The sequence below is a fragment of the Nycticebus coucang genome, chromosome 18 (assembly GCF_027406575.1).
Source record: "Nycticebus coucang isolate mNycCou1 chromosome 18, mNycCou1.pri, whole genome shotgun sequence".
Taxonomy (NCBI): domain Eukaryota; kingdom Metazoa; phylum Chordata; class Mammalia; order Primates; family Lorisidae; genus Nycticebus; species Nycticebus coucang.
In genome coordinates this window covers 57883804-57908073 of record NC_069797.1, presented here as the reverse complement: position 1 = coordinate 57908073, position 24270 = coordinate 57883804, and the positions used below count along the sequence as shown (strand labels likewise).

Sequence of the window (24270 nt, the reverse complement as noted above, 5' to 3'; positions counted from 1 at the left end):
TTGCAGTTTGGCCGAGGCCAGGTTTGAACCCACTACCCTCGGCATATGGGGCCAGCATCCCACTCACTGAGCTACAGGCGCCGCCCTCCCCTTTTTGTTTTAAGAGAGAGTCTCATTCTGTCACCCAGGCTAGAGTGCAGTGCTGTCATCATAACTCACTGTGACATCAGACTCTAGCTACTTAATCTTCTGCTTCAGCCTCCCAAATAGGTGGGACTAAACGGGCATGCCACCATGCCTGGATAATTTTTTTTTTTCTGTTTTTTGAAGAGACAGGGGCTTATTCTTACTCAGGCTAGTCTCCCACTCCTGAGCTCAAGTGAGAATGCTAGGACCACAGGTGTGACCCACTGTGCCTGGCCAGAACTTCTTCCTTTTATTATGTATATAAAAAATACTGATTGGGGATGATGGCACGTGCCTGTAATTCCAGCACTCTGGGAGGCAGAGGCAGGATTGCTTGAGGCCAGGTTCAAGACCAGACTAGATAACATAGCAAGCCCTTGTCTCCATAAAAAATTAAAAAATTAACTGGGTATTGTGGCCCATACTTCTAGTCCCAGCTACTCAGGAGGCTGAGGTGGGAGGATTGCTTGAGTCCAGGAATTTGAAGTCACGGTGAGCTATGATCAGGTCACTGCGCTCCAGCTTGACAGAGTGAAACTTCATCTCCTAGTTAAAAGAAAAAGAAGCAGTAAATACTGGCTAAAAGCATTAGAAGATTGCCATTAATAAAGAGCAATCACTAAATATGCTTTGAATGCCTATAGGGTACCAAGCAGTGTCACACATAGTAGAGTTTGTAATGAAAAAAATTAAAGCCCTTGTCCGCAAAGAATTATTTCACCTGGCATGGTGGCACATACCTATAGTTCCAGCTATTTAGGAGACTAAAGTGATAGGATCCCTTGAGCCAAGGAGTTCCAGGACCCTGTCTCTTAAAAGAAAAAAAAAAGGAGAGAATTTATTGTTTAGTGGGGCAGATATGGTATGAATATACATATAATTTTACTGGGATTTATTAAGTGTACATTATTTCACATTTATTAAATTAATGAATTTATAACTAAATAATAAATGATTTAACAGCAGAGATGTTGGTTTCTTTTATATGTGTTACATATACACATAAAGACTAAAAGAAAATACACTAAAATATTAACAATAATTATATCTTGGTAGACTGCACTGTTATTACACACCAGGCAGCAGGCTGCACACTGTTCTGGGCTGAGAGCTTGTTGGTTGGTGACAGTCTGCCAGTTGATTTGACATAGATACTTCAAACCTCTACCACTGTGGGCAGGGGTCCTCTTTAACAGTCCCTGGGAGAAGCCAGCCTTGATGCTACTATTTGAAGATGGCCAAAATAGCCGGGCGTTGTGGCGGGCGCCTGTAGTCCCAGCTACTCGGGAGGCTGAGGCAAGAGAATCGCTTAAGCCCAGGAGTTGGAGGTTGCTGTGAGCTGTGTGAGGCCACGGCACTCTACCCGAGGGCGGTACAGTGAGACTCTGTCTCTACAAAAAAAAAAAAAAAAGATGGCCAGATACCTGACTGTGATGTTCCCTTGGAATAATTGCAATTTCGTGTTAGTGGCAGATTTCTGTTCAGCATCCAGAGAGCACCAAAGGAAGGCAGTTTTCTAGGCAATTATAAAAATCTCAGCTTCAAGTAATTAAGTGAGGAAAAAACTGAGCGCAATATGAGAATGTCAGCTGCACCTCGTTTAGTGCTTTCCCACTCCCGTTTCATTTTCTTTTCTGTTCTAACGATTTGGAGAATTTAGAAAAACATTAGTAGGCAATTTCTGTTCGTTTAAAATGTCAGTTAGCAGATTTCCCACATAGTCATCTTACTGAATGTTAACAGAGTTGTGTTGTTACTAAGGAAAACATAGATTTGATTTAATTTTGGTTTTCTTCAGAATGTAAAGATTTTAATAAAAAATATCCTATTCTTTGTGCATACCTCACTGTAACCTTGATCTCCCGGACTCACAAGATCCTCCTGTCTCAGCCTCCTGAGTAGCTGGGACTACAGATGTACACCTCCCACACCCAGCTAATTTTTCTATTTTTTGTAGAGATGAGGTCTCACTATGTTGCTCAGGTTGGTCTTGAACTCCTGGGCTCAAGCCATCCTCCTGCCTCAGCCCTGTCTTTTTCTTTTCTTAACAAAGAATTAAGGTTTCAAGTAAAGAACTAGTACTTCTCTTAATTTTGCTCAGATATTGGACTCTCTCCAGATGAGATGCCCCAGAGCAGGAACACTAGTGGCAGTCAGAACAGAGGTGCTGGGCTGCCATTCGGTCTTCCGGACTTTTATTTAATATTTATTTTACTTAATACATAGAGCATATGCGTTTAAAATTTGACTTTCTCCACAAGGGCCTCATTGCTGTGCCTCCACACTAGGCTTGGTCCTACCCCAGGGCCTTTTGCAGGGGCTGTACCATCTACCTGGGTCGTTCTTCTCTCACCTCCTTCAGGTCTCTGCTCTAATGCCACCTTCTCCTTGAGGATTACCTGTTCACCCTATTAAAATTTGACTTTCTTTACTGCCTTCTCAAGGCTCAGCTCTGGGTGTGCTATTTAATGAAGCATAGTTTCAATGTGTTGGTACACCTGTTTGTGCCTCTGTTTGAAATCAGTTGCTAACTAACTTTAGGGATTTAGGGATGACAGAGCCATTAAGTGACCACTATCTTGTTTGTCTCCAGACCTAGTCAGCAGTAATTAAATGTTAGTTCAGTCTGACAGCTGTGTAGTTTCTTCAGTGAGCTAAGTAATTTAGCACTGCACGGTGGCAGTTGTTACCTATGTTGTAGAAAAGAAGGAAAGAAAGAAGGGATGAAGACCATCCCATCCCTGTCACCAGTCAAATGGCTGTGAATTAATACAGAGTCCGTCGAGTGTTTGTCTTGTTCACTGCAAAAGTTAGCAGTGCCCTATTGGCCCCGTATTTGCAACTAGTGATATCAATGTCTGACCTGTATAAATTCGTATAGGTACTTTCTGTCTTAACGTCTCGCTTCCAGGGCATAACAATAACATGTTTCACCTGCCTCTGCTTAACAACTACTTGACGTAAAATGAACGACATGGACCTCGAACTTATTGAGGCTAGAAAGGACACATAGAATGGTCTTGACCTTGTGCCCCCTTTACACACGTGAGACGTGTAAATAGGAAATTAAGTAAATAGGAAATTATCTGAGTCCTTACTTCCTTCAGAAGATGCAAAGTATTGTCCTTTTCCTCTCAGTTCTAAGAGCAGCTGGGATAAGCACCAGAGGAAATCAATAGGAGGAAGGAGAAAGGGCATCACGTTTTGAAACAAAAACAGGAAGGGAGGAAAGGAGGAAGGAAGGAAAAAGAGGGAGGAAGGAATGAAGATGAAAATACCCTGTACCATCCAATTAAGATAATTAGTAGATTACAGCTAGATTGATGTAGGCATTTGGTCTATTTTGTGCCGGGCTGTTTCTTAAAATTTGCATTAAGTATTAAAAAGAAATCTTTAGTCAAAGTAAAAGTCTGATGCGTTGAGGCTGCATTTGTACAGGCTCATGTGCGTGTATATATATACAGATTGTGTAATTTTTTTCCCCTAGGGACTCAATAGATCTTGATAATCCACAGGAGAACATTAAGGCCACTCAGCTCCTGGAGGGCCTGGTGCAGGAGCTGCAGAAGAAGGCAGAGCACCAGGTGGGGGAAGACGGGTTTTTACTGAAGATCAAGCTGGGGCACTACGCCACGCAGCTCCAGGTGGGTGTGGACTCGGTCACACTTCATTCTCGTCCTGCGGTGGTGGGGGTGGAAGGGGTGGGGTGGGGGAGTGGTGTTCCTTCTTGTAGTGCTTCCCAGAGAGACTTTCTTCCTCCTCTTCCAACCCAACATTGTTGAGTTACATGGTACATGCACAAGGTTCTTATGGTTGGTTTTGTGGTTGTGGACCTTTTTTTTTTTTTTTTTGCAGTTTTTGGCCAGGGCTAGGCTTGAACCCACCACCTCTGGCATATGGGGCCAGTGCCCTACTCCCTTGAGCCACAGACGCCATCCAGGCTGTGGACATTTTTTTAAAAACCTTTTTATTGGGGCTAGGCACGGTGGCTCATGCCTGTAAACCTAGCATTCTGGAGGGTCAAGGTGGATGGATTGCTTAGGCTCAAGAGTTCAAAACCAGTCTGAGCAAAAGCAAGACCCCATCTCTAAAACTAGCTGAACATTGTGGCAGATGCCTGTGGTCCCAGCTACTCAGGAGGCTGAGGCAAGAGTATCGCTTAAGCCCAAGAGTTTGAGGTTGCTGTGAGCTATGATGTCACAGCACTCTACCAAGGGTGACAGAGTGAGCCTTTTTGTCAAAAGAAAAACAACTTTTTTTTTTTTTCCAGTTTTTGGCCAGGGTTGGGTTTGAACCCGCCACCTCCGTTATATGGGGCCAGTGCCCCACTCCTCTGAGCCACAGGCACCGCCCATAAGAAAAACAACTTTATTTAAAAATAAATGTAAAACTTACAGAAAGTTGCAAGAATGATGCAAAGAATCCTTACATTTGCCCAGATTCACCTAATGTTGACATTTGCTTTGTCCTGTTCTCCCTGCACACAAACACACATGCATATTTTTCAGTCACTTGAGAGTAAGTTGCATATATCATGTCCCTGCACCCCTAAGTAACTCAGTGTGCATTTTCTTTTTTTTATTATTATTTGGTATTTTTTTTTTTGGCCAGGGCTGGGTTTGAACCCGCCACCTCTGGCATATGGGACCGGTGCCCTACTCCTTGAGCCACAGGCGCCGCCCACTCAGTGTGCATTTTCAAAGAATATGAACCTTCTCTTATAATACACTTACCAACTTCAGTAAATTTAACATTGATCCAATACTTTCAGGTACTCTTCTCACTTCACTTCATCAACTCAGAAATGTTATGTAGGGCAGTTTCTTCCTCCAGTCCGGGATCACATGCCGCATCTAGTTGTCACGACTCTTTAATCTTTAATACAGAATCGTTTGTGCTCTGATCTGTCTTTCCTTACGTTAACATTTTAAAATAATTCTTCATACTTTGTAAAGATAAAATGTTCCTCGTTTTGGGTTTGTCTGATGTTTTCTCATGATGAGGTTCACATTGTGTATCTCCAGTCAGTTCTTTTTTTTTTTTTTCTGAGACAGAGTCTTTCTATGTCACCCTCGGTAGAGTGCCGTGGCATCACAACTCACAGCAACCTCAAACTCTTGGGCTTAAGCGATTCTCTTGCCTCAGCCTCCCTAGTAGCTGGGACTACAGGCGCCCGTCACAACACCTAGCTATTTTTTTTTTTTTTTGTAGTTGTCATTGTTGTTTGGCAGGCGTGGGCTGGGTTTGAACCCACCAGCCTCATTGAACCATACTGTACAATGAACAGTATGTGGCTGGCGCCATAGCCGTTGAGGTAGAGGTGCCAAGCCTCTCTAGTCAGTTCTAAATACAGTCGGCCCTACACACAAACGCACATACATATTTTTCATGCCCACAGGTTCCTCATCCTTGGATTCAACCAACTAGATTGAAAGTATTCAGGGGAAAAAACACCCAAAATACAAAACAATAACAAGAACACAACAATATAATATACAAATAAAAATAATACAATGTAACAACTGTTTACATAGCATTTGCATTTATTAAGTATAATTGTATTACATTAGGTAAAATAAATCTAGAGATGATTTAAAGTGGACAGGAGGACATGCATAGGGTGTGTAGGACATCATTTTATATCAAGGACTTCAGTATCCAAGGACAACTATAATTTGTCCTTCTTGAGTATCACATCCAGAGACATACAGTGTCCATCTGCCCTTCTCTGGTGATATTAATTTTGATTACCCAGTTAAGGTGGTGTCCAGTTTCTCCTCTGGCGTGGCTTTTAAAAAACTTACTTATCCTGTTTCTAAGAATGTTGCCCAAGTAAGTACTTGAGGCAAATTAAGATGCAAGAAATAAAATCATCTTCCCTTTTCACTGTAATTGGGTTTTTAACACTGTGCTTTCTTGTTCGTATTGGAGGAGTAGTGTCTCTTGTGACTATGCTATCATGTTGCCAGGAGTTTTCTCCATCAGACGCCTCCCTGTCCTGAGGCAGGCTTAGGCCCCACAGCAGGGAGGGAGACAAAGTGATGTCCACTCTTGGTTTCTTTTAGAGTACATATGACCGCTGCCCCATGGAGCTGGTCCGCTGCATCCGGCACATTCTGTACAATGAACAGAGGCTGGTCCGAGAAGCCAACAATGTGAGTGTCCTATTGGTAGGGAGGGGATTTGGGAGGTCCTTTCTTACCCACCTCTCTCAGGACCCAACTCTGTCAAGGTGACTCACTCAGTGTCTCCTTCAATTGAACATTGTCCTGAAGGGCACAAAAGAAATAGAAGACATGGTCTCTGATCTTTTTTTTTTTTTTTCAGAGACAGAGTCTTACTTTGTCGCTCTGGGTAGAATGCTGTGGCGTCACAGCTCACAGCAACCTCCAGCTCTTGGGCCTAGGCGATCTCTTGCCTCAGCCTCCCAAGTAGCTGGGACTTCAGGTGCCTGCCACAATGCCCAGCTATTTTTTTGTTGCAGTTTAGCCAGGGCTGGGTTCGAACCTGCCACTCTTGGTATATGGGGCCAGCACCCTACTCACTGAGCCACAGGCACCTCCCCATGGTCTCTGATCTTAAATGATTTATAACCTTGATGAGATTGCAAGCACACAACATGGACAAGTGCAAAGTACTGTAACCTCAGCTGAACAATTTTTTTTTTTTAGAAAATTTGAATGAACAATTTTTTAGTGAAGGCATGGTCATGATCAGGTGAGGTTACCCAGGAGAGACATTTACTTAGCCCCTGAGCTAGATGTTGAAGGAACAGTGTCGCTTAAATGGCTGGACCCACAGTGGCCTTGTTTATGCCTCCCCCGTAACTTCATTTGGGGTCCTCAGGATGCTGTTGAGAGGTTTGGCCTCTTTCATGCTGGAATCAAATTACTCCCTCACAAAATGCCTTGAGGGAGGACAAAGATGACGTATGTTCACATAGCCGTGTTCCCTACTGTGTCCCCAATGTTTAGCACAGTGGTGGCCCTGGGTCAGTGAATGGATGTGGCATGAAAGGTTCGGCAGCCTTAGTAGGAAACCCATTATCTTAACCTGGAATATGATGAGTTCTCGTCTCTCCAAAGGGAATTAGATGGATCCTGTTTGGGATGCTCTGGTGGAGGCCAGATCTGAATAGAAGTTTCTGCTGTCATCTGTCAGATCATCAGTTTCTCCCTTTTCCCACTCCACCCCCATTCTCACAGATGCTGTTTGCTATTCCAACTCAAACTTCAGCTTTTGGGGTCTTAGCCCCATGTAGGAGCTGATGTAGGCTTTTCCTGGGGATTGAGGCCTAAGGTCCCTCCCATCCCTGCTGCCCCACACGCTCCCCCTGCCTGTCTGCAGGGCAGCTCTCCGGCTGGAAGTCTTGCTGACGCCATGTCCCAGAAGCACCTTCAGATCAACCAGACATTTGAGGAGCTGCGACTGGTCACGCAGGACACAGAGAACGAGCTGAAGAAGCTGCAGCAGACTCAGGAGTACTTCATCATCCAGTACCAGGAGAGCCTCAGGATCCAGGGTGAGGCGGGGCGGCGGCTGCCGCGTGTGGCCTGGGTGGGAGCAAGGACTGAAAGCAGCTCAGGTCAGATTGGAGGAGAACAAATTCCCCATTCTACTTTTTTAATGAGTAGCCAGGAATCATTTGCATTGAAAATGGCACTGGGAGGGTGAGGCTTAGAAATAGCTTGGAGACTGTGGGATCTCACCTGGTTTCCCACCCCCGGGGAGTCCTGGGCTGCCGGGAAAGAGTTCTCTGTCAGGGAGGAGCTCACAATAAACAGTACCAGATCCCCTCACCATGGTGCCCACTTGTAGTTCCAGCTACTTGGAGGCCAAGATGGGAGGATCACTTGAGCCCAGGAGGTCAAGACCAGCCTGGCAACTTACCCAGACTATGTCTCACTAGATAGATACATATGTAGATAGAAGCCAATGTGATACTTTTGTATCTAGCAGGTATTTTATAGATGTAGCTGTACTGAAGTGATGAATAGAAATCATAGAATTACATATTTAAAAACCCTTTCCAAAAAGGGACAGTGTAAGGGTCAAGTTTCCCCTTCAAATGTTAGCTTTTGGGGGCTTAGCCCAGTGTAGGAGCAGACACAGGCTTTTCCTGGGGATTGAGGCCTCATGTCTCTCCCTTCCCCACAGCTCTGCATGTTTCGTGTTCCATGCAGTGGTTCAGAGGCCTTCCAGGACAGAATACACTCATGCTCCTCTGGTAGCCTTTGTAAACAAAAGCTCTCCTAGCCTGGGTAAACCCTGCTTGGTACTTCCATGCGCAAAGAGCTGTGGAGTCCCACCAGCGCCCCCTCTCGACCTTGTGGCAATTTGACAGTTTGAGCTTTAATATGTAGTAGTTTCTTCTCTCTTCTTGTGTGCCTAAGCTGACAACCTCAGAAGGAGCCTGGCTTAACCCGCCAGCCTGTAAAAACACAGAGCCATGCACGTACCATGTGCTCCTCTGATATCATGAATTTAAGCTCCGTCTTATAACTATAGCGATGTTATTTATGTACCCTGTCTTCCCACTAGACTATAAATTACTGAGAAGGGATCTTTTTACTCTGTACCTTGAAGCCAGCACATTGCCTGAAACAGCATAGGTATTGAGTAAATGCTGGCAGGATGATTCTAGAAGATCTTTCTCTTCCCTGAATCCATCTTAGACTGAACCTCAGAAAAAACACAGCCACTTCTGAGGTGGGAATGGGAGATTTCAGGCTGTTATTTCTACCAAGTCCTTTGAGTGTGGACGTATACCTGAACCTGTTCTTGGCTTTCTGTGCATGGGATTAGGTTTGGATTCTGGCTGGGGTTTGTACCCGTCACGCCGTGTCAGTTCAGCCTTGTGTATCAAGCTCACCATCAGGAACACAGACTAGGGATCTGTTTGTGCCAGGGAAGGCTCAGCTCCCTCCAGTGGAGCAGAACAGCTGTCCTGCGTCTCCCTGGCCTCATTCCCAGAAGCTTCCGCAGATTTCCAGGAGACACGAGGAGGGTCCCTTGCACAGGAGGCGGGCCCAGATGTTGGGATCACAACACCCTCCCTGTAGGTGGGCAGGGTCCCCCAGGTGGCCATCCAGACCACTCAGATACATTCTTCCTGCTCAGCACCCTGCAGTGAGATTGGAACCACCTTTCTGAATTCCACTTTGGGGCTTTCCTGGCTGTGAGTTACTTTTGTCTGTTCCAGCTTGTGCATTCCAAGGGGCAAGGATGAGGTCATTGTGACATGGCCCTCTGAGGCCAGCCAGGAACTTGACCCAGAACTGCCAGTGTGCACATCTTCTCAACTGCACTGGGGCAAGGATGCTGGGCTGTTCAAACAGGTTACTGGAAGGGAGCTGCAATCCCAGCATCTGGGAGAGTGGTTGTCTTTGTGAGGGAGGAATGGGTCTGCCAGCAAGGGAGGGTAGACAGGCGGCAGTAACTGGAATGTTGGACTTCTTAGGATGGGTTCTTTTCTTGTTGTTTTGAGATGGAGTCTCATGCTGTCACCCTGGGGTAGAGTGCTATGGTGTCATCATACCTCACAACATCCTCACTCTTTTTTTTTTTTCTTGCAGTTTTTGGCTGGGGCCAGGCTTGAACCCGCCACCCCCGATATATGGGGCTGGCGCCCTACTCCTTGAGCCCAACAACCTCACTCTTTTGGGGTCAAGTGATCCTCCCTCCTCAGCTTCCTGAGTAGTAGGTGGGACTATAGGTGCCAGCCATGAAGCCCAGCTAGTTTTTCTATTTTCAGTAAAGGCAGGTCTCGTTCTTGCTCAGGCAAGAGGGGCTTGGGAGAACCTGAGTGGGGCACTTTGTGGGGGACAGGCAGCAGTTACCCCAAACTCCTCTCCACCTGTGCCTACAGGGAAGCTTAGAGTCAGGAGCCTGGTGAGCAGGGCCCAGGTCCATTCACCTTGGCAGCCTGTGTCAAGAACCCAACGTGCCCTTGATGGGCAGTGTGAGCCCCCAAGGATCTTGCTCCAGCCTGAGTCGGCTCCTCTAGGCTCCTGGAGACACGGGGAGGTGACGGCCATGGTGTCCTATTCCTTCTTCAGCTCAGTTTGCCCAGCTGTCCCAGCTCAGCCCCCAGGAGCGTCTGAGCCGGGAGACGGCCCTGCAGCAGAAGCAGGTGTCCCTGGAGGCCTGGCTGCAGCGTGAGGCCCAGACGCTACAGCAGTACCGCGTGGTGAGTGGGTGCTGGGTCCCTACTCCCAGGCACGGAATGCCTGTCCTGAGTCTCTGGGGTCCAACAGAGAGATAGAGCCAGGATAAGAGTGTTACCGGGAGAGCAGGGGCCAAGATCCTTCTTTCCCGGGGGGCGTATGAGGGTAACAGGTTGAGGTGGGGAGAAGGCTGGGGCCCAGGCACAGGCATTTCTGAGCGGTCCTTGCAGAGTCGTCTGTGGGAGCCCAGCAGGCCCTGCTGTCCCCGCCTTTCTGCAGGAGCTGGCCGAGAAGCACCAGAAGACCCTGCAGCTGCTGCGGAAGCAGCAGACCATCATTCTGGACGACGAGCTGATCCAGTGGAAGCGGCGGCAGCAGCTGGCTGGGAATGGCGGGCCTCCCGAGGGCAGCCTGGACGTGCTGCAGTCCTGGTAATGGGCATGGAGGTGGCAGGGGCAGGCCGGGTCGGGTGGTGGCACCAGCTGCTTCTGCCTCCTGCGCTGGGAGATGCAGCCGGCTCCCTCTGCCTTATGACAGCTCTTGTTTCACCAGTAGGCCTAGCTCGTGATCCAGATCTTGTCCTCAATCAGTGCCACCTCCCTTAGGAGGCAGGGTCACTGGCCCAGGGAAACTGGACAGGGCTCAGGTGTGCAGAGTGTCACTGAGGCTGGCTGAGCCTAAGTCAGGGTCGCTCTCCTGTGTATTTCTCTGCACTTCTGGAAGGCAGGGAGCTCTGCTCTGTGCCAGTGGGTGGGAGGCCTTGCTGGGTGAGCGGGGAGCTGTGTCTTGGAGGTGCTCCCTAGACCGGGAGACTCCCGGGGATCTGGAGGAGGAGCCATCATCTTCCCATTGTTCTGTTGCTCCCGTGCAGGTGTGAGAAGTTGGCCGAGATCATCTGGCAGAACCGGCAGCAGATCCGCAGGGCTGAGCACCTCTGCCAGCAGCTGCCCATCCCCGGGCCAGTGGAGGAGATGCTGGCCGAAGTCAATGCCACCATCACAGACATCATCTCAGCCCTGGTGACCAGGTGACTGCTGCCTCTTGGCCACACCCAGTGGGGCAGGGCCAGTTCCCATGGGGTGATGTGCGGGGGCAGAAGGGCGTTCCAGACCGGGAGCTCTGCTTCCTTCCTCGTCTCTCTTCCTGGCACCCCTGCCCGCTCTGTCTCCAGTTGCTGTGGCCCCTGGGCACCGCCCTTGCCCAGTTTCTATTGTGGACATGACTGGAGGTGCCCTCGGGCCCTGTAGCCCTTGCTGGCTGCTGAGTTCCTTTCCCTTCCCCTCCCCACCGTCTCATGTCTCCCTGGGAGCAGTGCTGGCGCTTGCTGTTCCTTCCCTGGCTGATCCCGGGGGACACAGTACCCCTCCAAGACACACTAGGGCCCTGCAGCCCTTTCCCTGAGCCAACGTCTCATGGTCCGTGTGGTCACTGTGTCCCCACAGCACATTCATCATCGAGAAGCAGCCCCCTCAGGTCCTGAAGACCCAGACCAAGTTTGCAGCCACCGTGCGCCTGCTGGTGGGCGGGAAACTGAATGTGCACATGAACCCCCCCCAGGTGAAGGCGACCATCATCAGCGAGCAGCAGGCCAAGTCCCTGCTCAAGAACGAGAACACCCGCAAGTAATTGTGCTGCTTCTTGCGCCCTGCTTCTCTCCTTGTGTCTTTGCTGTGGCGAGAAAGTCCTTCTGTCTCCTAGGTCACATTTCTGTTTGCCCTTCTAACCTATTCTGGATCTCAGAGAAAGAATATAAGGAGCTTCTCCTATGAAGTACATCTTTCTTCTGTGATAATCATGATTTTGTTTCATTTACTAGGGACACATCTAGGAAAATCATTTGTGTATTTTATATAGCTAACATTTCCTCTAAATGATATATATTTTTGTCAAACTTTGTTATTTTCTTCTACCCCAAATATATTCTTTCCTTCACGTACACAGAGGCCCTGATGTGGGTCTGGAGATGCTCTGTCTCTGATTTACAGTGATTACAGCGGTGAGATCTTGAACAACTGCTGTGTCATGGAGTATCACCAAGCCATGGGCACCCTCAGCGCCCACTTCAGAAATATGGTGAGGATGGGAGGAGAAGAGGGATGAAGTTTTCCTGGTTTTTTGAGGGGAACAACTCTCATCTTAGGCTTCATCTTATGTCTGGCCTTTGTAGTCCCTGAAACGAATTAAGAGGTCTGACCGTCGTGGGGCAGAGTCAGTAACAGAAGAAAAATTTACAATTCTGTTTGAATCACAGTTCAGTGTTGGTGGAAATGAACTGGTTTTTCAAGTCAAGGTAAAGCCCCTCCGTTAGCTGTGTATATTTGTTTTTTTTTGTGTGTGTGTGTGTGTGTGTGTGTGTGTGTGCTGTGTGTCACAAAAGAACTGGTTTTATTATATAGCATCTTTTTGATAGACAAAAAAAATGGGGTGACCTCGTGTTTATAGCTGCTTCTCTTAGATTCTGTTAACATATTAACTAATAATAATGAACTGAAGTAACTTCCCTGATAGGCAAAAAATGGATCACGAGAAACATTAGTCAGGATGAATTTGAGTAAATGTTGTAGTAAGTTTTAAACTTGGTGACTTGTAATTTTCCCAAGAAATGTCTCCATACTCTTTCTCTTTTTTTCCTCACTTTCCATGTATCTTTGAGAACCTCATCCTTCCGAAATACCTCAGCACATTGCTTCTCAAATACCTAAAACTTCTAAGATTGTACCAGTATGAGAAGTCATAGTATTCCTAGAGTCATTCAGATTCTAGCCTGAGGGTGACATTATCTGAAACTTGGAAAAGGAGAATGTTGTCATAAGAAGGAAAAAAGAAAGAGAAGAGAAAGAATTTGAGACCTGTCGGCACTCAGTTCTTCTCCTGTGTCGTCTTAGACCCTCTCCCTCCCAGTGGTGGTGATCGTTCACGGCAGCCAGGACAACAATGCAACAGCCACCGTTCTCTGGGACAATGCTTTTGCAGAGCCTGTGAGTGGATTTCCTGGGTGTGTGGGTCTCAAATCTCAATGCTGGTATCATGAATCCCTTTGATGTATCGTCCACCTCCATGCCCCCAAAATCCATCGGAAGAAATGTTGTTTTCCATCTGGGTGTGGTGGCTTATGTCTGTAGTCCTAGCACTCTGGGAGGCTGAGGTGGGAGAATCACTCGAGCTCAGGAGTTTGAGACCTGCCTGACAAGAGTAAAACCCTGTCTCTGATAAAAATAGAAAAATTATCTAGGCATTGTGCGGGCGCCTGTAGTCCCAGCTACTCAGGAGGCTAGGGCAGGAAGATTACTTGAACCCAGGAGTTTGAGGTTGCTGTGAGCTAGGCTGACTCCATGGCACTCTATCGAGGACAGCAAAATGAGACTATCTCAAAAAAACAGAAAAAAAGAAAAGAAAAGGAAGAAATACTGCTTCCCTTCATGGAAGGCAGAGTAGAAGGAATGTGGTAAGCATAAAGAACATAGGCCATCAGGGTGGCGCCTGTGGCTCAAAGGGGTAGGGCACAGGCCCCATATGCCAGAGGTGGTGGGTTCAAACCCAGCCCCGGCCCAAAAAAAAAGGCCATCAGGCCAAGGTTTGAATTGAGGCTCTCTCATTTCCTTACCCTGTGACCATAGGCAGTTCACGTTACCCGAGCTTGAGTTTCTAGTGAGTGATACTTCATGGCACTGTTAGGAAGATTAAATTAGATAACATGGAAAAAAGGCTTATCACATAGTAGGTGAAATCAGGAGGGGATTTGGGACCCCAGGTTTCCTCTGTAGTTTAGATCTCTCAAGAGGTTAGTTTAACTCAGAAGCAGCTCCTGCTTGTCTTCCTTTCAATAAACAAGGATGCCATTAAAATGTCCTTTCCAAATGTTAGATTCTGTGATTCATTCCAGGTCTCTCATGAAGAGTAAGGTGCTTTGTCTCAGGGGACAGATACAGTTTTGTGGATTTGTGCTTCTGAATACTGCCCAAATACCAACTGATGGGCTGCAGGAGGAGCACTTTCAAAACATTTCCGTAGACAGAGGTCTGTATGTTATACATCTCCTGTAAAGTTAGTCCTCTCAAAGCATCATAACAGGTTTCTCATTATTTGGGACATAAAATGTGTCTTTTTGTAAGGGCTAACTTGAAGAGTCTTAGCATTCCCAACAGTCCTCTTTGGAGAACGATATTTTATTACAAAGGGGAGATTTTCATCAGAGACTCTACCATACTTGGGCTATAAAACCTGAGTTGGAGATTCCTCTTTGAACGTATCTGCCTGCACCTTGTTCTATGAAAATATGGGCTCATATTCTCTCATTTCCCTCCCTGCCCATGCAGGGCTCTAACTCTTCTAACTTTGGCTTTTTCTGCATCATGTAATTACTGAAGGATTTTTGTCTAAATAAGCATTTTTAACATGTTCAGTTATGATAATGACTAGTGTACATCTTGTGGTAAAATAACTACTGTTCAGTTATAACTACATGTTCAGTTATGATAATGACTAGTGTACATCTTGTGGTAAAATAACTACTTATAGAGATTTATTCTAATAAATTTGCATATGTGTCCAATAACATAAGTACATTGCACCATTGTTTGTGATAGCTGGAGGGCAGAGGCTATGACACAGATGCCCGTCTGTGCGTGTCAGGGGAAATTTCTTCATGTGCTGATATGAGGTCTCCTGGATCCAGTGTTGAGTGAAAAAAGGGGGACACAGGACATGCAGGGTTTTATACTAAAAAAAGAAAAGGAAAAATTATATGTAATTGTCGGCATGCATAGAATATCTTTGGCAATATGCACAAGAAACTAGATTAGATGCCTTTAGGAAAAGAATTGGGTCCCTATAAGGAGTGACTTCACAGAATACCCTTATGTGCTTTTTAGATTTTATATCATCTGAAGCAATTTTCTATTTAAAGAAACTTTAGAACTGGGTGAAGTGGCATGCACTTGTAGTCCTATCTGCTCCAGAGGCAGAGGTTAGGAAGATCATTTGAGCCCAGGAGTTTGAGGCCACAGGGAACTATAATCATGCCACTGTATTCTATCCTGGGCAACAGAGCAAGATCCTATCTCTAAAAAATAAAATAAAAATGTTCTCATAAAAATTAATAGTATTATGGCTGAATGGGACAAAAAGCAGTTTATTAAAAATTCATATTCTGACCTCTTAGTAAAGTTGTCCAACTCGAAATATCCACTGTTCCATACCAAGTTGTTTCTCTTTGAACTAGAGTTCTTGGCAGAAGGCATTAAGGGCAGGCATTTCACTGTGCACACACATACATATAGACTCTCTCTGCACCAAAAGAACCAGTCTTAGATTTCTAAATTCCCAAGGAATTCATCACATAAGAGCCAGACCTTGATTTGTTTTTGTGGCTGTTCGAAGGTAGGATTGGACTGTAGGTTCAGCAACTCATTTATAGAGCAGCATAGACAGGGTGAGGTTACCTTCTAGTGTGTAAAGAAGGTGAAATGGATCCTTCTGACTTCCACAGAACTACACACCCCAAGAAAGTTGGAATTTATTCTCCGTCTCTGCAGGACAAATGTTTGTAACTACTTTCCAGCCATTGATGTTTTTCTTTTGTGGCTTGAGGGAATAAATCATGCAACTGTTTTCTCATAAGATTCTGGCTTCTCTTCCCCTTCAGGGCAGGGTGCCATTTGCCGTGCCTGACAAAGTGCTGTGGCCGCAGCTGTGTGAGGCGCTCAACATGAAATTCAAGGCCGAAGTACAGAGCAACCGGGGCCTGACCAAGGAGAACCTCGTGTTCCTGGCACAGAAACTGTTCAACAGCAGCCACAGCCACCTCGAGGATTACAACAACATGTCTGTGTCCTGGTCCCAGTTCAACAGGGTGAGGCTTCTGGGCCATCAGCTGCCGTTAGATCAGTCCTTCTGACCCTTCCAGGAGTCTCCCTGCAACGGGTCATTGTTCTTGCTGTCTCTAATAAAATGAACCAAAAGTAATAGAAGCTTCTGGATAGATGGATAGACAACTTAATAGTCATTCGGGTCTCATTTATGAAGCTACATCTTTGTGTGTTTTAAGTAACTTGGACTCTATGTGCAGTTAGTACATTTTCTTTCTTTGTAAAGGAAATGGAGCGGCTCAGTGCCCATAGCACAGTGATTACAGTGCCAGCCACATACACTGAAAGTGGCAGGTTCAAGCCCAGACTGGGCCAGCTAAGCAACAATGACAACTGCAATAGAAAAATAGCCAGGCCTGTCGCAGGCGCCTGTAGTCCCAGCTACTTGGGAGGCTGAGGCAAGAGAATCGCGTAAGCCCAAGAGTTTGAGGTTGCTGTGAGCTCTGATGCCACAGCACTCTACCGAGAGTGACATAATGAGACTCTGTCTCAAAAAAAAAAGGAAATGGAGCAAAGCAGACATCAGGCTTTTTAGATGATCAGAGTTCCACGGTTCTCTCCCATTCACTCTCTGAAGTCTCCTGAGGTCTAATGCCAGGTCAGCCTCGCATGGAACCCTCAGCCATGAAAGATACTTCCCCCCAGCACCTGGTAATTCAGATGTCACAAGTCAAATCTTTTTCTAAGGTCACATCAGATAGCCAAGTGTTGTAAATGTCCTTAATTCAGACTTCATGATCTTAGTTTTTTCAAGAGTTCTGTGTTAAGAAGTTGGCCAAAGTTCTGCTGATAGGTTTGATGAGAGAAGCAGGAGGTCGCAGTTGTCTATCTTGGTGGTTGCAGTCAGGCCCCTACCTCCCAACAGAACCAGGCAGCTGCATCTCACTGATGAGCACTGGGAACATATGCATGATGAAGCATCTCCAGGGCCTTACAGTGTGATCTAATCCAGTTCATATTCACAAACTAACCGGACTTCTCGTTAAAAGGCAGGCAGGCTGTGATTCAGCAGCTCAGAGATGGAGCCTAAAAAGTTGGCATTTCTCAGGAGCTCCTGGGTGATGATAATACTGTTGGTCACGGGGCACACTCTGAAAATAGTGAGGGACTGGTCAGCCCAGAACCAGGTGAAAGTGTTTATAGCAGGAGTCTACTGGTTGTTGGTGATTGTACTTTGGCGTTTTCTCCTCCTTTCTTCTTTTCCTCTCCATTTCTGTTTTTTGATTGTAGGGCCATTAGGTTAAACTCTGGTAGGCTTTTGTATTTGTATGCTTCTGACAGTGCAACGTTTATTTTTCATGTAATTTTTCCAGTTGAAATATGCCCAGGTACACGTAATATTTCAAGTGTTACCCTTACTTCCTTGTGTTCCTTATTGTATCTCCAAACAGGAGAATTTACCAGGACGGAATTATACTTTCTGGCAGTGGTTTGATGGTGTGATGGAAGTGTTAAAAAAACATCTCAAGCCTCATTGGAATGATGGGTGAGAATTGTCATTTCTCATTAGAGGATGAAAGTCTTCTTTCTGGCATTGATACATCCTCACACTCTGCTTCTGTCCTTTGTGATCCAGGGCCATTCTGGGTTTCGTGAACAAGCAACAGGCCCACGACCTGCTCATTAACAAGCCGGATGGGACCTTTCTGCTGAGATTCAGTGATTCAGAAATTGGTGGCATCACCATTGCATGGAAGTTCGATTCTCGTGGGTGTCCATCCCTTTTTTAAGACATACCTTGGCTTTGTGTCCAAAGTTAGCTGCCTTTGTTGCAGAATTATTTTAGCAAACAATTCATTGAGTACTTATTTGTTGGGGACAATACTAATTACAGAGACACAAATGTATAACCGCGACATAGCTGCCCATAATACAGCAGCCTATAAAAAATATTATGATGGGAAACACAGTTGCTAATTTGGGGAAACACAAAAGTTGTAACCATGATACGGATGCCTGTAGTACAGCAGTCTGTGCAGAATCTCCATTGCTCTCCTCTTGAAATGTTTGCCTTATTATTACTCAAGCTGGAGTTTATTTCAGTGAAGAACTGTAGTAGAACCTCTGTAAGCTGACCACCTAAGGAACTATAACAAACTGGTCAGCATACGGAGGTGGTCAGCATAAGGATACTAGGCCTACTGTACTGTTACATCCATGCAATGCATGTCCGGTCTATGAAGATCAGGTCATGTTAAGTAAATGGTTAACCTAGGGAGGTTCTACTGTACTTTGATGATTGAGAGTCCTTTGAGTAATAATAGTAGGCTATTTCAAGCTGAATCCTTGCACTCTGGGAGGCCAAAGCAGGAAGAATATTTGAGCTCAGGAATTCAAGACCAGCCTGAGCAAGAGTGCGATCCCATCTCCAACTAAAAATTAAAAAAATTAGCTGGGGGTGGCGCCTGTGGTTCAGTGAGCAGGGCGCCGGCCCCATATGCCGAGGGTGGTGGGTTCAAACCCAGCCCCGGCCAAACTGCAACAAAAAAATAGCTGGGCGTTGTGGCTGGCGCCTGTAGTCCCAGCTACTCGGGAGGCTGAGGCAGGAGAATCGCCTAAGCCCAGGAGTTGGAGGTTGCTGTGAGCTGTGTGATGCCACGGCACTCTACTGAGGTCCATAAAGTGAGACTCTGTCTCTACAAAAAAAAAAATTAGCTGGGCATAGTGGCGAATGCCTGTAGTCCTAGCTACGTGGAAGGCTGAGACAGGATAGCCTGAACCCAGGAGTTTGAGGTTGCTGTGAGCTATAACAATGCCATTGTACTCCATCTGTTGCAACAAAACGAGACTCTGTCTCAAAGAAAAATTTTTAAAATGCTATTTCAGTTTTTCCTTTATTTTAATTAACATAAAGATATTTCCATTGACCATTTTCATCTAAGAAAATGAGTTCTTTAACAATAAGAATAGCTTGCTGGTTTGATTTTTGTGACTTGTGGACTTTAATAGTTTATTTTTAATAGCTTTTATGCTTTATCTTGCTAGAGTGTGCTTTCCAGCTTTCTTTCATACCTTTGTATCAGAAACCAGGGATTAGGGTCTACCAGAATTGTTTCTTTTAGTGACGAGTGGACTAATGCTTGAATTTGAAATTACCTGAGATCACTGGATCTCTAGGGAAGTGATGTGTGTATTACCTACTGCCCATGGTTTTTAAAAACTATTTTATCTATAGCTGTAGTAATTTTAAAATGGAGTTTCCTATTGGGGCAATTTTAATGGATGAGCTTGAATTTGTAGTATATTTGGGTTTTAAATTTTCTTGTTTGGGAATCATGTTTAGAATGTGATTGTTCTGTTTATTGATCCAGAGGAGAGAATGTTTTGGAATCTGATGCCTTTCACCACCAGAGACTTCTCTATCCGGTCCCTAGCCGACCGCTTGGGGGACTTGAATTACCTTATCTACGTGTTTCCTGATCGGCCAAAAGATGAAGTATACTCCAAATACTATACACCAGTTCCCTGCGAGCCTTCTACTGGTAACAATGTTCGCATTCTGATTTGATTTTGTTGTGATTTGGGGTTGGTTTTGTGTGTGTGTGTGTGTGTTATCTCTGACATGAAAACCTACCTGGTTAGCCTCCAGTTCCTGCTGTTTAAGCTTTACCAGAACAGACTTATTGTTCAGTCATACTAAAAATACACCTGCCTCTAATCCCAAATATCAGATCAAAGGGAACAAATTGCTTTTAATACAAGGTTAAATCAAACAAAATTAGGAAGGTAAAATTTGGTTTTTCAAAACATAAATAGCTATATTTGCATTTCAAGCCTAGAAATATTACATATTTATTATAAAATTTTTGGAAAATACACAAAAGCATGAAAAAGAAAGCAGACTCGACATCCCACAATATTTGCCACATAGAGATTAACCTCTGTAAACAGTGTGGTGACTGTTCTTCCACTCTCTACAGATATGTGTCCTTCCTTCATTCTGTCACCTGATGCCTCTTGCTACTTTCTGTGTGGAGGTTACAGTCTCATAGCAGAAAGAAGACCATAAAATAGTCAACAAATATATCTGTTTGGTGATAGATGCTCTGAAGAAAAAGCAAGGTAGAGGGATAGAGAAGTGTCAGGGATATCGGTGGAGGTAGCCTCTCAGGAGAGTAGGCAAGAAAGGAAGAGATGTTTGAAGAGACCCAGATAAAGTGGTTGTGCAGTGATCTAGGAAAACCATTCTAGGCTGAGGGATCTGGGATGAGAGTGAGCTTTGTGAGTCCAAAAAGTCTCCTGAGGGCCTGAGAAGCTCTAGCTCAGTGGTTCTCAACCTTCCTAATGCCGTGATGTATTTTCATTGTTACAAAGGGGTCACAACCCACAGGTTGAGAACTGCTGCTCTAGCTGCAGAAAGTCACAGGCATTAGGCTGGAGCATGGTGGGCCTCAGAGTCCCCAGTGACAGGTCAGGCCTTGGATCATACCACACATAGTCTTTTGTGACCTGATTCTTTTTTCCCACTTAAAAATTTATCCTAGCATTTTACCATGGCTCACGCCTATAATCCTAGCACTCTGGAAGGCCAAAACAGGTAGATCACTTGAGCTCAGGAGTTCGAGACCAGCCTGAGCAAAAGTGAGACCTCATTCCTACTAAAAATAGAGCAAAGCTAGCCAGGCATTGTGGGCATCTGTAGTCCCAGCTACTGGGGAGGCTGAGGAAAGAAGATCGTTTGAGCCCGGGAGTTGAGGTTGCTGTGAGCTATGGTGCCATAGTACTCTACCCAGGATGACAGAATGAGACTCTGTCAAAAAAGAGAGAGAGAGAGAAGAAAATTTATGCTTGGCAGAATCACGGCTCAGTAAATGCAGTCTTCCCACATCGCTGATGGTTGCATAGAATCCCATGCTATGGCCGTTCCATGACATGGTCCATATTGGTTATTTCAGAGACACAATTGAAGTTATTCATGTTTTTTGTTAGGCTTAATGTTGAGATAACCTGTTACCTGTCTTGCTCAACTGTTTTCTTAAGATAAATCCCTCACATTCTTCTTAGTAAAATATCACAAGAAAGGAAAAGCAAGTATCCAGTATACTCAATACTAATATGAAGCCAGTAGATGATCTAATACAGACCCACTCAAGAGAAAAACTCAATTCAAGTTGTGGGGGGCAAAGAGGGAGTTTGGTGTGCTCCCACCTTATGGCCACATTGTAAGGGTGTATGGCACAACTCCTGGGTGAAGGGCACAACCACAACTAAAACAGAGACTTTACCTAACAAATGCAAACATTGTAACCTAATGGTTTGTACCCTCATATTAATCTGAAATTAAAAAAAAAAAAATTCCTAAAGCAGAATTCATGTCAAAGGTATGTACTTCGTAAACTTTTTGACACATCTTTCTAGAGTTGCCCTCCGGAAAGCAGAATCCTTTTTCATACCCACTGATGTCTGTTAGGGCATCTGCTTCTCCATCCTCCCGCCAGCCACAGATTCTAGTCATCCATTTCATGTCTGCCAGAAACATGTCGGCATAAACATGGCACCTTATTGGTCGTATTTTCATTTCTTTGATTCTAGGTAAGGCCAAATATCTTTTCATATGATAATAGCAATAGTAATACATCAAATATAAAATAACAATAGCAGCAGGGCGGCACCTGTGGCTCAAGGAGTAGAGCGCTGGTCCCATATGCCGGAGGTGGCGGGTTCAAACCCAGCCCCGGCCAAAAAACACAAAAAAATAAATAAATAAATAACAATAGCAGCTAACATTTGTTCAGTGGCTACTATGTGTCAGGTACTTTTCTGAGCATTTTTCATATAGTCTCTCATTTAATCCTCAAACTCGTTCTGCAGAGTCACTTCTGTTATTATTCCTATTTTACACCTGAGTAAACTGAGGCAGCAGCGAAGTTAAAATAATTTGCCAAAGATCACACAGTTAGAAATTGGACAAATCAGAGTATCAGCTCAGTCTAGCCCCAGAGCCTATATTTTTTAACCACATCAGAGGCCATTTGTCCTTTTTCTGTGAAGGGCACGTTCATGTTCCTTGCTCACTTTTCTTTGCAGTTGCATTTTTCTTAATAATGTGTGTGTGTTTATATAGTAAATATATTAACACTTTATTATAGCAAATATTTTTCTTCAGTGCATTACTGCTCTTTTTTTTTTTTTCTTTTTTTTGTGGTTTTTGGCCGGGGCTGGGTTTGAACCCGCCACCTCCGGCATATGGGACCGGCACCCTACTCACTGAGCCACAGGCGCCACCGCGTTACTGCTCTTTTAACATTTAAGCTTTATTTTGCTGAAGTGAAAAGACTTGTAATTTCTTTTTTTTTTTTTTTTTTTTTTTTTGAGACAGAGTCTCACTGTGTCGCCCTCGGTAGAGTGCCATGGTATCACACAGCTCACAGCAACCTCAAACTCCTGGGCTTAAGTAATTCTCTTGCCTCAGCCTCCCAAGTAGCTGGGACTACAGGCACCGGCCACAACACCCAGCTGTTTTTTGGTTGCAGTTGTCGTTGTTTAGCAGGTCTGGGTTGGGCTTGAACCCGCCAGTTTCAGTGTATGTGGCTGGCTCCCTGCTCACTGAGCTATGGGTGCCGAGACGACTTGTAAGTTCTATAGAAGTCCAATCTATTGCTCTTTTTCCTTTGTAGATTCCTGCCTTCTTTTGTTTTAGTTTGTTTGTTTGTTTTTGAGGCAGAGTCTCAGGCCAAAATACATTAAATGTATATGGTCTTTTGGTTCTTTATTGCTTCTTTTTGTTAGCACAGCTAATCTAGATTATAAAATCCTATGACTTGCAGCAACTCTTTGGTTTTGATCTTTTTAGCCAATCTATAAAATTCTCTGTAAAACATAAAATGTATATGAAGTGTTACAAAAAGGTAGCTTGTGGCCAGGAGCAGTGGCTCATGCTACTAATCCCATCACTCTGGGAGGCTGAAGTGGGTGGAATTCAGGAGTTCAAGACTAGCCTGAGTAAGAGCAAGACCTGTCTCTACTAAATATAGAAAAACTAGCTGCACATTGTGGTGGGCACTTGTAGTCCCAGCTACCTGAGAGGCTGAGGCAAGAGGATCGCTCAAGCCCAAGAGTTTGAGGTTGCTATGAGCATAACGCCATGGCACTCAACCCAGGGTGACAGAGTGAGACCCTGTCTCAGGGGAAAAAAAAAAGTAGCTCCTGATACTTGAATCACAAGAAGAAGCAAGTTAGGATAACAAGCGATTTGTAGCATTTCACTCCCTTGGCTATTTAGCTGACAAGCCCTTCATCCTGCGGCTCATGTATAACCATCTCTGTCTAGCATAGTTAACGTTCTGCTTCCCTACTCACATACCTGGGAGATAAGGCTTCGTGTACTTACATCAGACTGTTATATTCTTATTACCTAGTTAACTGGATGTGTAGTCTCCTATAAAGGTAACTGAGGCTGACCAGACCACGTTCGGGTTAATCACTTAGTCCACAGTGTCCCAGTGGAGATTCTGTGGAGGATAGGGGACGTAACCTCAGCATTCTGGGCACCAACAGCACTTACTAGGGCAAGTGTCTACCACATTACCCCCAAATGCAGAGATCCCAGGGCGTGAAAGAAAATGACGGTCCTGGGAAAAGTGGCATTCCCTTTCCTGAAAGAGCAGAGACTCAGAGCTAGAGTGACCTGGACATCGTCGTGTCTAATCAACTCCTCTCCAATGCTTGGACTTTTCTGTATGCCTCCTGACAAATGTCTATATACCTTCCACTTGAAAACTTGCGGTGATAGAGAAATCATTTATTTCTTCCCAAGGCAGCCCATTGCAGGGGGCAGTTCTACTTAATGATAATGTTCTGTGTCCTCTTCTGCCCTCCTGGTGCGGGTCCTCAGTTTGTCTGTGTGGTCAGATGGAGCAAATCCTGTTCCTCTGCTGCGTCTTTGACTTTAAGGTTTTAAAATATTATTTCTTTTTAGAATTACTATGCAATTAAGGGTTGCCTTAGATGTGTTTTGGGGGTTGTTTGTTTTGAGACAAAGTCTTACTTTGTCACACTCAGTAAAGTGCTGTGGCGTCACAGCTCACAGCAACCTCAAACTCTTGGGCTTAAGCGATTCTCTTGCCTCAGCCTCCCAAGTAGCTGGGACTATAGGCGCCCACCACAGTGCC

General features: G+C 45.2%; 1 protein-coding gene across 4 annotated transcripts in view; it reads left to right on the top strand.

Moving 5' to 3' along the window:
• The window catches only part of STAT5B (signal transducer and activator of transcription 5B), a 71064-nt gene that overhangs the window by 42397 nt on the left and 4397 nt on the right, over window positions 1-24270 (top strand). For 3 of the 4 annotated variants that reach the window (XM_053567629.1, XM_053567628.1, XM_053567630.1), the window contains exons 3-16: window positions 3614-3770; window positions 6192-6281; window positions 7474-7648; window positions 10185-10315; window positions 10572-10723; window positions 11164-11319; window positions 11735-11914; window positions 12278-12365; window positions 12460-12582; window positions 13178-13270; window positions 15937-16143; window positions 17551-17645; window positions 17736-17866; window positions 19471-19641. In XM_053567629.1, coding sequence (XP_053423604.1) covers window positions 3614-3770; window positions 6192-6281; window positions 7474-7648; window positions 10185-10315; window positions 10572-10723; window positions 11164-11319; window positions 11735-11914; window positions 12278-12365; window positions 12460-12582; window positions 13178-13270; window positions 15937-16143; window positions 17551-17645; window positions 17736-17866; window positions 19471-19641 — 1949 coding nt within the window. The remainder of the gene's footprint in view (window positions 1-3613; window positions 3771-6191; window positions 6282-7473; window positions 7649-10184; window positions 10316-10571; window positions 10724-11163; window positions 11320-11734; window positions 11915-12277; window positions 12366-12459; window positions 12583-13177; window positions 13271-15936; window positions 16144-17550; window positions 17646-17735; window positions 17867-19470; window positions 19642-24270) is intronic. The other variant, XM_053567632.1, reaches the window with a different exon arrangement.